At 50.4% G+C, this 20,839-nt stretch overlaps 1 protein-coding gene across 1 annotated transcript; it reads right to left on the reverse strand.

Annotated features, from left to right (window-relative positions):
- Nucleotides 1-8,004: 8,004 nt before the first annotated feature.
- On the reverse strand, nucleotides 8,005-9,277 carry LOC141039120 (jacalin-related lectin Calsepa-like). The gene is made up of 4 exons (XM_073506426.1): nucleotides 9,260-9,277; nucleotides 9,051-9,164; nucleotides 8,693-8,863; nucleotides 8,005-8,259 (listed from the first exon to the last, which is right to left on the reverse strand). The coding sequence occupies exons 1-4, from the start codon at nucleotides 9,275-9,277 to the stop codon at nucleotides 8,005-8,007; spliced, it is 558 nt and encodes a 185-aa protein (XP_073362527.1).
- Nucleotides 9,278-20,839: the final 11,562 nt, after the last annotated feature.

Raw genomic sequence — 20,839 nt, forward strand, 5'->3', positions numbered from 1 at the left:
TTGTGACGCTTCCGCTTAGCGATCTTCAAGGGTATGAAGATGCACTCCCTCTCTCTCGTTGCTAGCATCTCCTAGATTGATCTTGGTGACACGTAGGAAAATTTTGAATTATTGTTACGTTACCCAACAAGAGCCCGTCCCACTCCGACTGGGTAAAGCGCTGATCATTGCCATGCATAGAATCATCCGGGCAGCCGTCACCATCCTTGTTCTTGTCATCATTGCCGGAAGCAGGGGCGGGGGAGGAGGCGGGGGCGACACCGGACCCGAGTCACCCTCCACCCGGACCCTGAGCCGGAAGCCACCAGCCGAGGGGAAGACATCAATGGAGCCACGGATACAGAGGGGATCCACACACCACACCCGCAGACGGACCGGCCCGAGGATAGCCAAAGACTCATGATCAACCTCAATAGGTTTGCCGATTAGCACCCCGAAAGCCATCAGAAACGTCGTGGAACACAACACAGGAGGGACATCATCAACTAGAACCCATACATCAGACAGAGAGGAGATAGCCTTGGAGCCATTAGATGCAGCCTTGACCGAGACAACCAATTGGTTCAGAGGCAACATGAAGCTAGTACAGGAGGAAATCATGCGGAGGCTTTCCTTGGAGGGGAAAGTCGCAGCAAACTCGAAGTCTGAAAGCTGACGGATTTGCCAGTCCCACCCTCCCTCATCCCACAACCGGAGCTCATCAAGAAGAACCTGGGATGTTATGCGTTTGGACTGGACAGAGATGATGTCGATGTTGGAGAGCGCTGGAATAGGAGCAACAGGAGGAACCTCCCTATCTAAGGCAAAGAAGGAGCACCCAGGAAGGCCAAGACCATAGTGGACAAAGGCAGGAGGCTTGGTACGGTTCTGACAATCCACAGTGAGATGACCATCTTCCCTACAGATGAGGCAGAAGGGGGGGTTTTGGCATCGGGACTGAAAATGACCAGGACGATGACATGCGAAGCAGGTGAGAGTAGGATTGGCGACCTGAGATTGAGGAGGAGCGCGACCAGGACCATGAGGGGGAGGGGGAGAATACCATCACCAGTCGCGCCGAGCCCAGATCCGACGCCCCACCCAGCAGTAGCGCCAACGGGACGGCGGACCGGCGCCCCCAACACACCTCGCGGGACGAAACGCGACGGACCCCCACCAGCCACCGCCGGAGCCCGCACCGACCCACCACCCAGGGGAGCAGCACCATGCGGAGGAGGCGGCGGAACCGGGCCAGAAGAGCCAGCCCGACTGCCCGCGGCCGCCAGTTCCCAAGGATGAGCAACGCCCGGAGGAGCGCCATGCAGGGGCAGCGAGGGATCCGCCGGCCCAGAACCAGAGGCGCGCGGGGACGAGCCGGCCGCCGCTGCCGCCGACCCCGCCTCCGGAGCGAGCGACGCCTGGAGCTTAGCGCGCAGCGTAGCTTTATACTCCAGATCGGCCGCCGCCTCGCCAGATCCATCACGCCCCCGCTTCTGGCCGGAGACGGCCTCGCTTGAGGACCCGCGCGAACGATCCATCGCGACCACCGCCGCAAACGAACGGGAAAGGGGAGGAGGAATAGCAGATCGGGAGAAGAAGCGAATGGGGAGGCGGCGACGACGCAGATCGGAAGAGGAGGCAGGAAACCCTAGAAATGGGGGAACCGACCCCTTACGGATCCATATATACCTGGACCGAGCCAGGCCCGGGCCGACAGGGAGGGCCGAGGTGGGGCTGGGCCTGGGCCATCCGTGGCCCAGAGTCCAGGGAAGGGAGGGGGAAAACGGTCACGCAGGCCAGGGCAGGCACCGACCCAAGCCCACCAGGCCCATCAAGCGGCACAAGGGCCCGCAGCCCAGACACAGAATCCACCACCAACCCCATCTCGAGATCTAGGTCAGGCGCCGCCGCCGCCGCCGACGGCGAAGCCGGAGCCGACCCCCCAGAGAACGAACAGGCGGGGAGGACCACCGGAGGGGAGGACGGAGAGGAAGCCGCAGCCACTGCCCCCCACCCCCACCAGAGCCCAGAGGCCCCCGAACCGGAGACCAGGCCACAGCACGGCGGAGCCCACGGGAAACGCGACGCCAGCCATCCTCCTCCACCACGACACCGGCAAGCCGACCGCGCCCGCCAGGGGCGAACTTCCGACGGTGGCCCGGGGCCGAAACGACGGAGAGACCGCCCGTAGGGACCAGACAAGGAGGGGGAGGAAGAGCCTCAGAATCCGACCCCGAATCATCCGAGTCGAGAGCCCAGAACCTGTTGGCCCGAGAAGGAGCGGGGAGGACGGAGCGAGGCGAGGGGGCCGGGGCGGAGGAGGGGGCGGGGCGCGCCGCCGAGGGGGAACAAGGAGGAGACAATGGGGAAGAGGGGGGAGGCCGCACGAGACGAGGCCGCCGCCGGAGGGGAGGAGGGGGAGGGAGGCGTCGCCAGGGGAGAGAGAGGAGAGGGGAGAGCCATGTGTGTGTGTGGCCAAGGCATCCAGAAGCTCACACAAATTCTAAATTGGATCGTAAGTGTGTCTGTTTCCGTGACTCTGTCAACATGCCCTTCGTGCCAAAATAAATCTCATAATGCCATTGATTCCAAAGATAATCCCTGATAGATGGGAACGACAAAAGCTTACGATTACGGATAAATGTCAAATTTGGTGGTTGCAAAGATTATCTGAATTAATCCTTTGACAGTTGAGTTAATGAACATCATGTTAAGAGGTATAGGTCTGATTGATACCAAGAACGTGATGCTCATATGAGTTGTAGATAAATCAATAGATATCATGCATACCACAGGACTAAAGATTTTAGGTGGCTTCAAGAACCTAACTAACCCTGTTAAGTTGCATATGCCTCCAATAGTTCTCACCAGCTGCACTGGGGCTGGTCAAGGGGACTGGCCGAATAGCACGACGCTATGAAGAACTTTCTGGGATATCCATTTTGTGCAGTCTTACGAACAGAGGGCCTCAATACAAATATTTATTAGAAACCTGTAATCAACTAATGGAATAATGGTGGCTTTGTTTTGTTAGGCGTGCCAATCAAACTGAACACTGTTGTAACAAACTGGCTTATACAATCGATCTAGCTAATAATGTGCAAATATATTAAATATGGGGAAAAAATGCTAACACATACCTACTGTCTCATGACAGAAACATCGACCCATCTCTGAACATGCTCAAGGAAGACAAAACAAACATATTCAACAGGCCAAGTGCATGGTATAGTAAAGAAGCAACAGAGTAGAGGAAGTGTGAGAATGGATAGATCGGAACATGGTACGTGTTGCAGCGGAACTATGTTACCATTTTTTCAATATTAAGAGATAAAACATAGAAACACTGTGTGCAAATGTCCTATTTGGTAAGAAGGAAGTGGGCTTAACTACCATGTTGTAAGAGACATCTGATTGGTAAATCTCGTGGTTAGTAATACAGATTCATGACTGAATGTGGTCAGAAGCATGATTCACATATTGGTTGACAAAACACAACAAATTTACTCACAAACTGCTAGTACTCTGAAACTAACCAAAGGATTTTGTCCAAAAAGGAAATTGTACTGCAACGAACCTCTGAATACTCAATACACATACTGGGAGTTTTACCAAAGCTATCAACTTGTTGATGGGATTATGCAGACTTAGACAATGGGAGTTCTGGCGAGTTCAGTATAAACCTGCACAGTTACATGAAAGAAGAAGAATAAGCCATGCCGTCCATTATTTAATTAATGGGATTCATGGCCCCGCCGTGAGGAGATAATCTGGATCAGTTCTACTATGAACAACAAAAGTTTTGACTAATTTAGTAGGGGACGGGGGGGTTGAAAAGGGTCACATCAGGCGCGGTGGTGGTTGCCGCATCAGGTGCGTCCGAGGCCGCCGCCACAATGAGGGCTCAAAGCACAGCAACGACATGAGGGAGCTCCTCCTTCCCGATCACGCTGGAACTGGGCCGCGCCGGGGATGGCCGTGTCTGATGCATCCGAGGCGGCCGGCGCTAGAACGGCCCGGAGCATAGCAAGGACATGAGGGAGCTTCGAGGAGAGTCTGACCATAGGCGTGGCCGCGTGGGGAGACCGTGAGGTACTCGCCGAGGGTGGCCGGGGCCGATCCCGGCGCGGCTGCATACTCCACAAGGCGCTGTTCTTCCATGGCGGGGGCACCTACGATAGGGAAGCCAGAGGCAGGGCAGGGACGGCCGTCGGGGTACCTCATCGCCGAGGAGGAATGCCTCTCACCATCGCTCACTGCCACACCCTGCCAAATTGCGCGCATGTGAGCGAACATAAATACCTGATGGAAGAGCAACTGAATCGCTTGAGTAGTGGGATTTGATGGAGGGAGAAGAAAACCTATCCATCTCGGTTGCAAAAATAATACAGTGGGATTTGATGAAGGTTGGAGAAGCTGAAGAGGAAGTTGAATATGTTTCGTTGGAAAGATGAGAGGGTCTGCGTTGGGAATCATAAATGCCATGTGAGTTGATTTGGTATTTTTTCCTCAAGGGTAGAGGGCTGGAGGTGGGTGGATCCTGCGGGAGGGCCGGCGGCCGTGCGGTCTGCAGGTGAGGGGAAAAACAGGTCTTTTTTCCACCGGGGTAATAAAAGTGGTAATATGAGTGATTGGGCGATTTTGGAAACTGAAAAATGATGTGGCAATCTGCTGATGTGGACGTGCATGATGAGGGAATAGGGAGAAGTGGGGAGCAACTTCTTAAGAAAGGTAGATTTAGTCCGAAACCTGCCACGTCGGATGGGAGGCACGCACAGGTAGGTGCAGTATTATCCACAAAAAAACTACGTATAGGAAGAAACAAACCCGCGGTCCTCGGAGAGAGCTGCTAGAAGGAACTTAAAAACGGCCCTGAGGTTCTGCCAATATTTCGTTTGTATCGCAAAACCAGCACAAACACCTTCATCTGTTTGTGTTCCCCTATTCATTTCTATTGGCCTCTTCGCCTGTTCGTCTCCGCGACGGGTTTATTTCATAACTAAATTGTTGGCGAACGCAGTATTTTAAAAAATTCCTACGATCACGCAAGATCTATCTAGGAGATGCATAGCAACGAGCGGGGAGAGTGTGTCTACGTATCCTCGTAGACCGAAAGCGGAAGCGTTAAGTAACGCGGTTGATGTAGTCGAACGTCTTCGCGATCCAACCGATCAAGTACCGAATGCACGGCACCTCCGCGATCTGCACACGTTCAGCTCGGTGACGTCTCTCGAACTCTAGATCCAGCTGAGGCCAAGGGAGAGTTTCGTCAGCACGACGGCGTGGTGACGGTGATGATGAAGTTACCGGCGCAGGGCTTCGCCTAAGAACTACGACGATATGACCGAGGTGTGTAAACTGTGGAGGGGGGCACCGCACACGGCTAAGACAAATCTTGGGTGCCTTTTGGGTGCTTGCCTCCCCCGTATATAAGGAGGGAGGGAGGAGGAGGCTGGCCTAGGGGGCGCGCCAAGCATAGGGACTCCTACTAGGACTCCCAAGTCCTAGTAAGGTTTCCCTTTCCTATTCGGAGTAGGAGAGAAGGAAAGAGAGGGAGAGGGAGAAGGAAAGAGGGGCCGCGCCCCCACCCCTTGTCCAATTCGGTTTGGGCAGGGGGAGGCGCGCGCCACCTCTTGGCCCTTCTCCCCTCTCTCCACTAAAGCCCAATAAGGCCCATTACTTCTCCCGCCGAATTCCCGTAACTCCACGGTACTCCGAAAAATACCCGAATCACTCGGAACTTTTCCGATGTCCGAATATAGCCTTTCAATATATGAATCTTTACCTCTCGACCATTTTGAGACTCCTCGTCACGTCCGTGTTCTCATCCGGAACTCCGAACAACCTGCGCTCATCAAATCACATAAACTCATAATACAAATCGTCATCGAACATTAAGCGTGCAGACCCTACGGGTTTAAGAACTATGTAGACATGACCGAGACTCATCTCCGGTCAATAACCAATAGCGGAACCTGGATGCTCATATTGACTCATACATATTCTATGAAGATCTTTATCGGTCAAACCGCATAACAACATACGTTGTTCCCTTTGTCATCGGTATGTTACTTGCCTGAGATTCGATCGTCGGTATCACCATACCTAGTTCAATCTCGTTACCGGCAAGTCTCTTTACTCATTACATAATGCATCATCCCGCAACTAACTCATTAGTCACATTGCTTGCAAGGCTTATAGTTTACCGAGAGGGCCCAGAGATACCTCTCCGACAACCGGAGTGACAAATCCTAATCTCGATCTATGCGAACTCAACAAACACCATCGGAGACACCTGTAGAGCATCTTTATAATCACCCAGTTACGTTGTGACGTTTGATAGCACACTAAGTGTTCCTCTGGTATTCGGGAGTTGCATAATCTCATAGTCATAGGAACATGTATAAATCATGAAGAAAGCAATAGCAATAAACTAAACAATCATAGTGCTAAGCTAATGGATGGGTCTTGTCCATCACATCAGTCTCTAATGATGTGATCCCGTTCATCAAATGACAACACATGTCTATGGCTAGGAAACTTAATCATCTTTGATTAACGAGCTAGTCTAGTAGAGGCATACTAGGGACACTCTGTTTGTCTATGTATTCACACATGTACTAAGTTTCCGGTTAATACAATTTTAGCATGAGTAATAAACATTTATCATGATGTAAGGAAATATAAATAACAACTTTATTATTGTCTCTAGGGCATATTTCCTTCATAAATAACCGTAGCTCTGAATTAAATAATTTATATATGTCAATTGAGTAGAAAAACATGTAGAATAATATGGTGCACTTACTTTGCATGTTTAACAAAAATAAAATTGTGTTTTAGGTAGAACAGTGCCAAATTCGAAAAATTGTATATGGGGATTTTCCGGAATTGTTATATGTTGTTTCCGGCCTCATTTAAACCATGGCGGCCTCACATGCCTTCACATGATGCCTTTGTTGATAGTGCAAACATCGTTCGAGTTTTCAATGAAGGAGAGAACAAACAAGAGGATGGAGAATCGGAAGAAGAAACGGACGAAGAAGAGGAGACAAACGAGATGGAAGAAGATGATGGGGAATGATTGTTGATGTTTAATTCGTTCGTGTAAACTTGTTCATGAACTTGCTTGCGATCATCTTGTTTGTGCGAACTTTGCATCTTTTGAACTAGGCTATGAATTTGAACTATGTTTCTCATTGATGTTTGAGATCATCTTGTTTGTGTGAAATTTGCATATTTTGGATGTTTGAGATCATCCTGTATGTGTTTTTTGTGCGTCGGCTGGGCGCGCGCTCTATTTTACCGCGCCTGCTGAAGCGGCACGCTGGCGCGCTACAAATTTTGGGCTCTTAGTAAAGCAACTGACTAGTTCAACACGCAAAAGCGCTATTTCAACGTTGTAAAAAAAGAATTAGTGCGCCGCGCTTGCGCGCGTCTGTCGGAGATGCTCCTATATCTCCCCCCCTCACGAGTCACGGCCCCACTTTTCATTTCTCGGTGCACAGTATATATACACAGGGCTTGACCACGTCCAGCAAGTGCGCAGCATTATCTCAACTGCCACACGACTCAGCAAACCTGCTAACAAACTTTGTGCATGCATACATACCAACACAAACTAACAAATTGGCCATGTGTCTCAGCTCCAAGTGATCCACCCAGCCGGTCTCGTCGCGCACGCACGCGTCGCTTCACACGAAGCTGCCATGTCACACGGCACCATAGCATCACGCCTACGCACCATACTGGCTTTATTGCGCTTTTTACCGAGACTTTGCCATCTTGGTACGCACGTAGGACTTGCCAGCAAATACTAAACCTAGCTATATGCAAGACAAAACAAATATGCAGATACATGAATCAAGATTAAACCTAACATTTTTCCTCCTAGCTAAACAGTCCTGGGGCTAGAGCATCGATCATCGACGTTGTTGAGACTTGAGAAGCAGCAAGTGAAATGAAATAGCTAGATGAATGAATGCAAAAACAGTCGCTACACGATACAAACGAATTTGGGGTCGATCACGATGCACGGTCGTCCATCTTGACGTAGGTGCCAATGGCGTGGAGGTACTGGTCGTCACACCGCGCATGGAAGCCGACGATCCTGCCGCCGGCGCCCGCTGGGAGCGAGAACCGCACGCCGCACGCGTTCCCGTAGGGCCCGTGGGTGCGAAGGTTGCTGACGAACTTGAGCGACCTGATGACGACGTTGCCATTGAAGTGGCTGTAGGGGCCTTCCACGCTCGTCAGGTATTCGTCCCGCTGCAGACGGAACTGCATGCACACGCGAAACAAGAGGAGAACACAGCTTGTCAACTCATCCACAACACACGGAGACTAATGATTATAGGCAACTCATGGCCGTGGACCCGTTGTTAGTTAGGAAAGTAATTACCACCGTGGTCATGCCGCCTTTCCCTCCCCAAAGCTCGGTCTCGCTCGATTCCTCCCGGTCTTTCCGCATGTACGTTACGCGAACGGCGTCAACGGCGCGGCAGTGGCGGACGGCGACCTAGACAATGCGTGTCACCTCGCCCACCATGCCTACCTTTCTGTCGTTGCTGCCGCCGCCGCCGCAAGGGCCCATCCTGACGACCTCTCCGGCTTGCATCTCATCTCACACAAGAAACATGTAATCATCAATCAACATAGCTAGCAAGACAGCAGATCGAATCGGTGTCGGAGGTAGCATAAGGTCGAATCCTACCTTTGGATTGTCATTGATGGTGACGGTGGCCAGGCCGTGGCGCAGGAGCAACGCGCAGTGGCGGACGGCGACCTGGACAATGCGTGTCACCTCGCCCACCATGCCTATCTTTCTGTCGTTGCCGCCGCCGCCGCCGCAAGGGCCCATCCTGACAACCCCTCCCGCCTGCATCTGCATCTCACACAAGTCATCAATCAACATAGCTAGCAAGACAGATCGAATCGGGGTCGGAGGTAGCATAAGGTCGAATCCTACGTACCTTTGCATTGTCATTGATGGTGACGGTGGCCAGGTCGTGTCGCAGGAGCAACGCGCACGACTTCTCGTGCTCCTCCCGCTCGTGGAGCTACGTCTGGACAGGGCAGCCGCGCGCGGCGTTGGGGCAAGGGACGCGGACGGCCCGCAGGATCTGGTCGACGGCGTAGCAGCGGCCGAAGCCGGCGGTGACGGAGCACTCCGGGCACTTGCGGCTCTGCCACACTACTTAAAAAACAGCTATAGCCAATATGAACACACTAATGACGCACTGTACATGTGATGCGCCATTACTAAGTACTAATGGCGCACCAGGTGTTGGTACGTCATTAGTGTGCAAATACTAATGGCGCAACACATCCACAGTGCGTCATTAGTAAAAAAAATTAATTTTTTCAAAACTACTAATGACGCATCGTGGGATGGTGCGTCATTACTAGTTCAACTAGTAATAGTGCACCACTCCCACGGTGCGCCATTAGTAATTAAGATCTGGAGAGGCAAAAAAATTCAAAAAATTCAAACTTACTAATGGCACACCTGCCCATGGTGCGCCATTACTATCTTCCCGCCTTCAAAATTTAAAATAAATCAAAAAAATAAAAAAAATTACTAATGGCAGGTGCGCCATTAGTATTTTCCCGCCTTCAAAATTCAAAATAAATCAAAAAAATATAAAAAAAAGTTAGTAATGGCCCACCTGCCAACGGTGCGCCATTACTATGCCGTATATATGGCTGGGCGTGGTCCTCTCCTTCTTACCTCTTCATTCTTCTCCTCCACTTCACCTCTCCTCCACTCCATCTCCTCCTCTCCTCCACTCCATCTTCCCTTCTCTCCTCCACCATACTACCCTCCTCCTCTCCGGCGACCTCCTCCTCCCTCCTCTCCTCCCCTCCCCTCCCCTCACGGTTTCTCCTCCCTCCTCTCCGGTGAGCTCCTCCTCCCTCCTCTCCGGTGAGCTCCTCTTCCCTCCTCTCCTCCCATCCCCTCATGGGTTCTCCTTCCTCCTCTCCGATGCTCCGGTGAACTCCTCTCCGGCGACCTCCTCCTCCTCTCCGGCGATGTAGGCGAGCGCCTCTCCGGTGACCTCCTCCTCCTCCTCTCCGGCGAACTCCTCTCCGGCAAAAGAACACGGCAAAAGAACGTACAAGATCCAAAAACAGGAACAAAATTTGAAATAATATCGTGCAAAAACACGAGCAAAAAATGGGCAAAAAAATCACGATCTAAATCCAAATTCAAAATTCAAAAATAGCAATGGCGCACGGTGGGGGTTAGACGGTGCGCCACTACTATTTTCCCGCCTTCAAAATTCAAAAATACTAATGGCGCATCGTGGCCTATACTAATGGCGCACCAGTGGTGTGTGCGCCATTAGTATACCAGATACTAGTAGGCCTTTTCCTAGTAGTGCCAGAGTCTGTCGTGGCAGGACGAGCAGAGCACGTGCCCGGCAGCGCACTGGAACACCGGTGGCCTGAGGGTGTGGAAGCAGATGGGGCAGTCGAGAGTGTCTGGGTCGACGGAGATGGTGAGCTCATCGCCGGCGTGCCTCTGCATCTTGCAGTAGCTAGGTGCCTAGGACTTGGGAGTACTCTACTGTGTGAGGTGAACAGATGGAGGAGGCCGAATATATAGGGGACCCAAGAAAAGGACCGGCTGTTTACTATCCACTTCCTCGATCCACAAAAGTAGTAACTAATTATTTTTCAAATGTATAGTGATTAATCTAGATGTAATATAATATATTTATCTTACACCCACGTCCTGGACCGTTCGATGTATTACTGCTTGTTTTCTCGTGAGAGGCTTGATTTGCGTCGCTGGCTGCATCTCGTTTCGTCAGTTTTTTTTTTCATGCGAGGCTTGACGGTGTGCCGCATTCGTCATTTCTTTGGCCACTGTCCCTGCTTTTCGGCCTGTTTATTTTGTGTGTTCTCTACTGGGCGTCGGAGCGAGTAAGATAATTAAATGAGAGGCACAAGCACAAAGGAGAAAGCCTCCACATTGATCTGGTGTTCGCTCTCATAAAAGAAGCGTCTCGCATTGATAGCTTGCATTCTTCGTCTTTTCTTTTTGGAAAACGTTCTAAATAAACCGGCTGATTTTGTCGCTGTGTAAGTCGCCTCTCCTCGTTGACGCGTGTTGCTTGGGCCCGCCACTGCTTATCCCTCATAGCGTTATCTTCACGCGCAGCTCTCGTCCACATATTTTCCTTTTTCCTGCTGGAGTCCTTCGTCAACATTCACCACGAGATTTCACCATCTCCGGTCGTCACCGCTGATCAAACCGGGGGAGGAAACGACGGCGACCACCGCAGCTAGCATCTCTGTCGCAGCAGTTGCGTCGCGTCGCCCGTCGCGTGCTTCATCGGAGCACCCGGGTCGCCGTCGCAGCGCAGACGGCGCCACCGCGTGCGCGTGGCGGTGCTGCAGTGGAGCGCTTGTCGCCGGCTCCCGGTGCTGTGGCGCGGCCCTCGCACGGCAGACTGGAGCTCGGTGCTGCAAGGAAGCTTCACTGGCGGCGCCCGAAGCACCCCGTCGCCATCGCAGCCGCATACGCCGCGGTGTTGCAATGGAGCGGTCGGCGGCGGCTCCCGGTGGTGCGATGCAGCGCTTGCGCGGCGGCCCGGAGCTTCGTGCTGCAACGGTGCGTCGCCGGCGGCTGCAATGGAGCTTCACCCGCGAAGCCCAGAGCTGTGAAGCAGCGCCCGGCGCTCCAATGGAGCTTCACCGGCGAGCCCGGAGCTGTGAAGCAGCGCCCGGCGCTCCAATGGAGCTTCACCGGCGAGCCCGGAGCTGCTCTGCAGCGGGTGGTGCGGCGTTGGAGCTCCGCCGGGGCTGCAATGGAGCTCAGCCGGAGTTGCAATGGAACTTCGTCGGAGCAATGGAGCTCAGCCGGCGTTGGAGCTCCGCCGGGGCTGCAATGGAGCTCAGTCGGGGTTGCAATGGAGCCGCCGGGGCTGCAGTGAAGCACGCCAAAGGGTCGTCAAGATTTCGTCGGGGTTGCAATGGAGCCGCCGGAGTTGCAGTGAAGCGCGCCGGAGCTGCAGTGGAGCATGCCGGAGGGTTGTCGAAACTTCGTTGAGGTTGCAATGGAGCGCCGGTGGCGCCGCCGATGCTTCCATGGAAGCTGCTGCACTGAGCTCCGGCGATGAGCAGTGGAGTGGATGGGCGTTGGGCTGGAGAGACGACGGGGTCAATTCTGCTTAGTGATGTATGTGGTCTAGCTGGCACAACGGATGGCTGCGGTGCGCCTGATCTAACGGTCAACTAGGCGGCTTAAAATTTCCTGGCATCAGCCGACCTACGCCTAGCATCGCCCTTTCTTTTTTCTTCTGTTTTTGCTTTTTATTTTCCATTTTCCATTTTTATTTCATTTTTTTAATTTGGTAAGTCACATCTAGATGAGATATAGTTATCTCACTACATGATTTAAAGCTGCAATTTTCGTGTAAATTTTATGATCGTCCGCTGCGTGTGACTTCCTTCCGGTGTTTACGTGCGCATGTGGTGTTTGGGCTGGTCTTTTTGGTTTGTGCCTGGGCCTGGACGAGGCTGGTCTTTTATGTTTGCCTCTATGTGGAGAGTGATCCTCTTTTTCAGTGTGCTCTCGGGGAGAATTGGAAGAGGGGAGCATTATTTTTGAGCAATGCTACATGCACGGATTATTTTTATAGAGTATTACGGAGTGGCTTACCAGGCTGATTATGATTGGGTATAAATAAACCGACGGGCCCACGCTCACTGAAAATCAGGGGGGAGAGAAGATTAGTTTGGAATCAGGCACATAATGCTGCGTAAACTGTCCGTGTGTGTAGGATTTTTGATTATTTTTCAAGTATTTCCTAAATGCCATCTCTCTTTAGCTTTCTCCCTTGTTTTTTTTTCTATTTTTTCTTTTGGTTTTTAAAACTTTTTTATTTTCTTTTTTTGTCATAAAACCAATGGTTTTTTTAGTTTCCTAAGTATAAGTACATTTTAAATTCACAACTTTTTTGAACGATGTTTCATCTAAGTTTGCCATCATTTGATTTAGTTTCCGTAATTTTCGTGCAAGCGCTCTATCTTTCACCTCTCTGGTAGCTGTTTGTTTGTTGGGTTGGGCTTGTTAGGCTCTATTTTTGTCGACCCATTAACGCAGCCTACTGGCAGCCCGTTCCGTATGTTGTTTCTAGACTACGACTTAGAATTGAAAGAGACAAAAAAACATGTTTTATCATGGCGGGGGGCCCAGTTATAAGTCTACCTTCGAGGGCACGATCAATTTTTCTCTCATTTTTCCTCGTTGCTAGTCCACCCTTAATTCGCAACTCAGGACTTGCAACTGGGGGCCCGACCTTTGTTATCCCTGTTGCAAATCCGCCCTCTACTCGCAACTAAGGCCCGACCTTTTTTGTCCAAGTTGCAATACCACCATTGACACGCAACTGGCCCCGACATTTTTTGTCCCAGTTGCATGTCTGCCATCGACTCGCAACTGGGGCCCACCGTTTTTGTCCTAGTTACAAATTCACCATCGACTCGCAATTGGTGCCCATATTTTCTAGTCTCAATTGCAAGTCCATCCTCGACTCGAAACTAAGGCCTGATCTTTTTTGTACCTGTTAAAAGTCCACCATCGACACACAACTAGGGCCTGCCATTTTTTTTTGTCCTAGTTGATAGTCCAACTTGATTTAATATCCATTCTTGATTATTATAGACTCGTATTTCTTCTCCGATATTTGAGTTTTGTTTAGCCAACTTGATCTATTTATCTTGCAATGGGAAGAGGTGCTTTGTAATGGGTTCAATCTTGCGGTGTCCTTTCCCAGTGACAGAAGGGGCACCATCTTATTATTGCCTCTAGGGAATATTTCCATCAGTTCCTCATTAATTATTCAGGATTATATCGGTTGTACAAGTGCCCATCGGTGTGATCGTCTTGTGCGCATGATGGTTTCTCAATTTTCTTTGCCCTTTTTCTTGTGCATCTTTGTTTAGCATAATACATCATGGCCAAATTACCAGTAAAAAACATAGCATAATACATCGTCAACTGAACATAGTAACATATATGAAACTCAGCTTTTCTGTTTGCACGAGAAAAGGAAGAACGATTATGTTTCTTACTTGCACGCCTTCAAGTACCGCTCCCTAGTTTATTTGGCCTATTGGTCAGGTATGTTAATGGTCAGAACATAATCAGTAAAACTGTATGTCGGAGGGGGTAGCTGGAAGGCGCAAGGAGTGGAATTTGAAGATCTTGAGCCCCCCCACCCATACGTGTAGAGGGGGGATAGAAGAGTTTAGCCCTCCTATCAGTCACCTGGGTAAAAGGGATAGAAAGATTATGGTCTAGAAAAGACATTTGAGAGTCTCTGTGTGAGTACGTGTTGAAGAGTAAGGAGTGAAAGTGCGTTCATCTTTCCTTCTGCTAGGGTAAAACCCAAGGAAGTTGTAGGGAGCACTAAGGACGTGTTTGGTGTTGGGGAATGCAGTATTTCAAAAAATTTACCTACGATCACGCAAGACCTATCTAGGAGATGCATAGAAATGAGAGAGGGAGAGCATCTTCATACCCTTGAAGATCGCAAAGCGGAAGCGTTTATCAACGCGGTTGATGTAGTCGTACACCTTCACGATCCGTCCCGATCAAGTACCGAACGTACGGCACCTCCGCGTTCAGCACACGTTCAGCTCGATGACATCCTCGCCTTCTTGATCCAGCAAGACGGGCGAAGTAGTAGATGAGTTCCGGCAGCACGACGGCGTGGTGGCGGTGTTGGTGAAGAACAATCTCCGCAGGGCTTCGCCAAGCACTACAAAAACTATGGCGGAGGATAAACTAGAGGGGACGGGGTTGGCGGCACACGGCTTGGTGATTATTGATGTGTCTTTGGTGCTAGCCCTGCCCCTCTATTTATATGTTGAGCCCTGGGGTCGAAACTTGGAGTAAAAGCCTCCTCAAAGTCGGTTTTGCCTGAAAGGCAAGAGCCCTACACGGACTCCAGGGCTAGACGCCAGGGTTCCCGGCGTCTGCCCCCTAGACGCCAGGGTTCCTGGCGTCTAGCCTCTGGTCTCCGCAAAACTTCCCTTTGCACTTTCCAAAAGCCTCGTGGGCTTTCCCCTTTGACCCAAATAAAGTGTTCTCGTACCCAAACATTTCGGGAGACATCCGGAACCCCTTCCAGTGAATTCCGGAACCCTTCCGGAGATCAAACACTACTATCCCATATATCAATCTTTACCTCCGGACCATTCCGGAGTTCCTCGTCATGTCCGTGATCTCATCCGGGACTCCGAACAACATTTGGTCACCAACATACATAACTCATATAATACTATATCGTCAACGAACGTTAAGCGTGCGGACCCTACGGGTTCGAGAACTATGTAGACATGACCGAGACACCTCTCTGGTCAATAACCAATAGCGGAACCTGGATGCCCATATTGGCTCCTACATATTCTACGAAGATCTTTATCGGTCGAACCACATAACAACATACGTTGTTGTTGGGGAACGTAGTATTTCAAAAAATTTGCCTACGATCACGCAAGATCTGTCTAGGAGAAGCATAGCAATGAGTGGGGAGAGTGTGTCCACGTACCCTCGTAGACCGAAAGCGGAAGCATTTAGTAACGCCGGTTGATGTAGTCGAACGTCTTCGCGATCCAACCGATCCAAGTACCGAACACACGTCACCTCCGTGATCTGCACACGTTCAGCTCTGTGACGTCCCTCGTACTCTTGATCCAGTTGAGGCCGAGGGAGAATTTTGTCAGCACGACGGCGTGGCAACGGTGATGATGAAGTTACCGACGCAGGGCTTCGCCTAAGCACTACGACAATATGACCGAGGTGGGAAACTATGGAGGGGGGCACCGCACACGGCTAAAGATCAACTTGTGTGTCTATGGGGTGCCCCTCCCCCGTTTATAAAGGAGGGGAGGAGGGGCCGGCCGGCCACAAGGGGCGCGCCCAGGGGGGAATCCTACTCCAAGTAGGAATAGGTTCCCCCCTTTCCTAGTCCAACTAGGAGAAGAAGGGGAGGAGGGGCCTGCCGTCTTGTAGTTGATACAATGAAGTAGTTCGCCCGTGGACGACTCAGCATCAGAATAGATGGCCGTCTCACCGCCAGACATGGATCCTTCCTCAAATTCCGCCCCATGGATGAATGCCACGAAGGCGTGCTTCACGGCGGGTTGAGCCCGAGCGGGTCATGCACGCTGAGCCGTCTCGATGATGTCGGTGCAGTTGTCCGGCTCAGGGCCCGGTTCGCCGATCTTGCCGATGAAGACATGAATTCCGCGAAGGGGGCCCGGTACCCGTACTCGATTGAGCCGGCCTCGGGGCCCCAGCCTGCGTCGTCGATGTAGAGCTTGCCGTGACGACTCTTGGTCATCCGGCCCACAGCGTATCCCTTGATCCCTTCAAAGTTGCCCTGTAAGAACTCGAAACCACCGTGCGCTGGCCCCACGGTGGGCGCCAACTGTCGTGGAATTGTCACGGCAGATGTCCTAGTGTGAGGACTTAGTCGTGGAGCCCTCGCACTAGGTTAGCTTAAAGGGGTTTAAACGGGACAAAGGACACAGGAGTTTATACTGGTTCGGCCCCTTGCGGTGAAGGTAAAGGCCTAATCTAGTTTGAGGTGGTATTGCTTATGCCTCGATTACCAGGGAGCGAATACGCTTGACCTAGCTTTCGATTTGTTGTCTCTTACCCTAACTCGCCGCCAAGTTGTCCCTTTATATACACAGGTCGACGCGGCGACTTACAGAGTCCCGACCGGCTCATAAACAATGTGTCCGGCTCGGTGACTAACTGTACATGCCTTATAATACAAGTTACACATATATGGCGGTTTACACTTGTTTGGGCCTTAAGTCGCCTTTGGGCTTCAGGCCCTCAATGAGTCTGCATAGTGAACTACCATCTTAAGCATCTTCATGGGCTTTGTCTTGTTGAACCGCCAGGGGCTTAACCCGGCCCCTCTTGGGCGGGTTAAACCCAATAGTTATATCCCCAACAGAGAGGGAGAGGGAAAGACGGGCCGCGCCCCCTTCCCCTTGTCCTATTCGGACTCCCCTTGGGGGGGCGCCACCTCCTGGCTGTGGCCCTATCTCTCCCCTAAGGCCCACTAAGGCCCATAACTTCCAGGGGGGTTCCGGTAACCCTCTAGCACTCCGGTTTAATCCGAAACGATCCGGAACACTTCCGTTGTCCGAATAACATGGTCCAATATATCAATTTTTATGTCTCAACCATTTCAAGACTCCTCGTCATGTCCGTGATCACATCCGGGACTCCGAACAACCTTCGGTACATCAAAACACATAACTCATAATACAAATCGTCATCGAACGTTAAGCGTGCGGACCCTACGGGTTCGAGAACTATGTAGACATGACCGAGACACATCTCCAGTCAATAACCAATAGCGGAACCTGGATGCTCATATTGGCTCCTCCATATTCTACGAAGATCTTTATCAGTCAAACCGCACAACAACATACATTGTTCCCTTTGTCATCGGTATGTTACTTGCCCGAGATTCGGTCGTCGGTATCATCATACCTAGTTCAATCTCGTTATCGGCAAGTCTCTTTACTCATTCCGTAATGCATCATCCCGCAACTAACACATTAGTCACATTGCTTGATGGGCTTATAGTGATGTGCATTACCGAGAGGGCCTAGAGATACCTCTCTGAAACACGGAGTGACAAATCCTAATCTCGATCTATGCCAACACAACAAACACCATCGGAGACACCTGTAGAGCATCTTTATAATCACCCAGTTACGTTGTGACGTTTGATAGCACACTAAGCGTTCCTCCGGTATTCGGGAGTTGCATAATCTCATAGTCATAGGAACATGTATAAGTCATGAAGAAAGCAATAGCAATAAACTAAACGATCATAGTGCTAAGCTAATGGATGGGTCTTGTCCATCACATCATTCTCTAATGATGTGATCCCGTTCATCAAATGACAACACATGTCTATGGCTAGGAAACTTAACCATTTTTGATTAACGAGCTAGTCAAGTAGAGGCATACTAGGAACACTCTGATTGTCTATGTATTCACACATGTACTAAGTTTCCGGATAATACAATTCTATCATGAATAATAAACATTTATCATGATATAAGGAAATATAAATAACAACTTTATTATTGCCTCTAGGGCATATTTCCTTCAATTGTTCCCTTTGTCATCGGTATGTTACTTGCCCGAGATCCGATCGTCGGTATCATCATACCTAGTTCAATCTCGTTACCGGCAAGTCTCTTTACTCGTTCCATAATGCATTATCCCGTAACTAACTCATTAGTCACATTGCTTGCAAGGCTTATAGTGATGTGCATTACCGAGAGGGCCCAGAGATACCTCTCCGATTCACGGAGTGACAAATCCTAATCTCGATCTATGCCAACTCAACAAACACCACCGGAGACACCTATAGAGCATCTTTATAATCACCCAGTTACGTTGTGAAGTTTGATAGCACACAGGGCGTTCCTCCGGTATTCGGGAGTTGCATAATCTCATAGTCTGAGGAACATGTATAAGTCATGAAGAAAGCAATAGCAATAAAACTAAACAGTCATTAATTCTAAGCTAACGGATGGGTCTTGTCCATCACATCATTCTCTAATGATGTGATCCCGTTCATCAAATGACAACACATGTCTATGGCTAGGAAACATAACCATCTTTGATTAACGAGCTAGTCAAGTAGAGGCATAATAGGGACACTCTGTTTGTCTATGTATTCACACATGTACTAAGTTTCCAGTTAATACAATTCTAGCATGAATAATAAACATTTATCATGATATAAGGAAAAAGAAATAACAACTTTATTATTGCCTCTAGGGCATATTTCCTTCAGTCTCCCACTTGCACTAGAGTCAATAATCTAGTTCACATTGCCATGTGATTCAACACCAATAGTTCACATCACCATGTGACCAACACCCAAAGGGTTTACTAGAGTCAATAATCTAGTTCACATCGCCATGTGATTTAACACCAATAGTTCACATCACCATGTGACCAACATGAAAGATCGAGGATGTCGCCTAGAGGGGGGTGAATAGGCGCTTTAAAATAATTACGGTTTAGGCTTGAACAAATGCGGAATAAACCTAGCGGTTAATTTGTCAAGCACAAAACCTACAACAACTAGGCTCACCTATGTGCACCAACAACTTATGCTAAGCAAGATAAACTACTAGGTGATAGCAAGATATATGACAAGAAACAATATGGCTCTCACAAAGTAAAGTGCATAAGTAAAGAGCTCGGGTAAGAGATAACCGAGGCACGTGGAGACGACGATGTATCCCGAAGTTCACACCCTTGCGGATGCTAATCTTCGTTTGGAGCGGTGTGGAGGCACAATGCTCCCCAAGAAGCCACTAGGGCCACTGTAATCTCCTCACGCCCTCGCACAATGCAAGATGCTGTGATTCCACTAAGGGACCCTTGAGGGCGGTCACCAAACCCGTACAAATGGCAACCGGGGGCGGTCACCGAACCCGTACACTTTGGCAACCCTTGGGGGCGGTCACCGGTACCCGTCAAATTGCTCGGGGCGATCTCCACAACCTAATTGGAGACCCTGACGCTTGCCCGAAGCTTTACACCACAATGATTGAGCTCCGAACACCACCTACCGTCTAGGGCGCCCAAGAACCCAAGAGGAACAAGCTCAAGGGTACCAAGCACCCAAGAGTAATAAGCTTCTCAACTTGTAACTTCCACGTATCACGTGGAGAACTCAAACCGATGCACCAAATGCAATGGCAAGGGCACACGGAGTGCCCAAGTCCTTCTCTCTCAAATCCCACCGAAGCAACTAATGCTAGGGAGGAAAATGAGATGAATAACAAGAAGGAGAACACTAAGAACTCCAAGATCTAGATCCAAGGGGTTCCCCTCACATAGAGGAGAAAGTGATTGGTGGAAATGTGGATCTAGATCTCCTCTCTCTTTTCCCTCAAAAACTAGCAAGAATCCATGGAGGGATTGAGAGTTAGCAAGCTCGAAGAAGGTCAACAATGGGGGAAGAACACGAGCTCAAAGGATAAGGTTCATTGGGGAAGAAGACCCCCTTTTATAGGAGGGGGAAAATCCAACTGTTATGCTCACAGCCCGCACCGAGCGGTACTACCGCTCCTATGAGTGGTACTACCGCTAGGGCGGCAGAAGCCCAATGAAACAACACTGCAAACGGGCAATAGGGCGGTACTACTGCAGGAGCGGTACTACCGCCTGCCCTTGCGGAACTACCGCGCGACCATGGAAGTAAAAATAACTGTCGCGCCTACAACCGCTGGAGCTAGCTACGAGAAAAAGGCGGCACGATACTACCGCTCACAGGGAGCGGTACTACCGCGCAAGGGCGGATGTAAAAAATTACATCCGCGCCTACTACCGCACGCAATCAGCGACAGGATGCGAGGCAGCGGTACTACCGCCCACCAGGAGCGGTACTACCGCGTAGGACGCGGAAGTAAAAAATTACTTCCGCGCCTACTTTCGTGCGCGCCAGCGTTCTGGGCTAGAGGCAGCGGTACTACCGCTCACAGGAGCGGTACTACCGCTGGCCCCTGCGGTACTACCGCTCCCTTGAGCAATACTACCACACGCCACATAGGCTTTAGCACTTGGATGCCTTCAAAACGCAGCTAAAGACAACAGATGGATCCAATAAAACCAGAACTGCCATAACTTCTGCAAATGAGCTCCGAATTGAGCAAACTCAAGCTTGTTGGATACAAGACAACGAGTGGCATCAAAACAGCGACTGGTTATAGTAAGAAGAGGCAGGGGAGGTATGCCTAACGCATAGAGGAGTGAAACCTCCAACAGAGAAGAACCGGCATAACC

The sequence above is a fragment of the Aegilops tauschii genome, chromosome 1 (genome assembly GCF_002575655.3).
Source record: "Aegilops tauschii subsp. strangulata cultivar AL8/78 chromosome 1, Aet v6.0, whole genome shotgun sequence".
NCBI classification, from domain to species: domain Eukaryota; kingdom Viridiplantae; phylum Streptophyta; class Magnoliopsida; order Poales; family Poaceae; genus Aegilops; species Aegilops tauschii.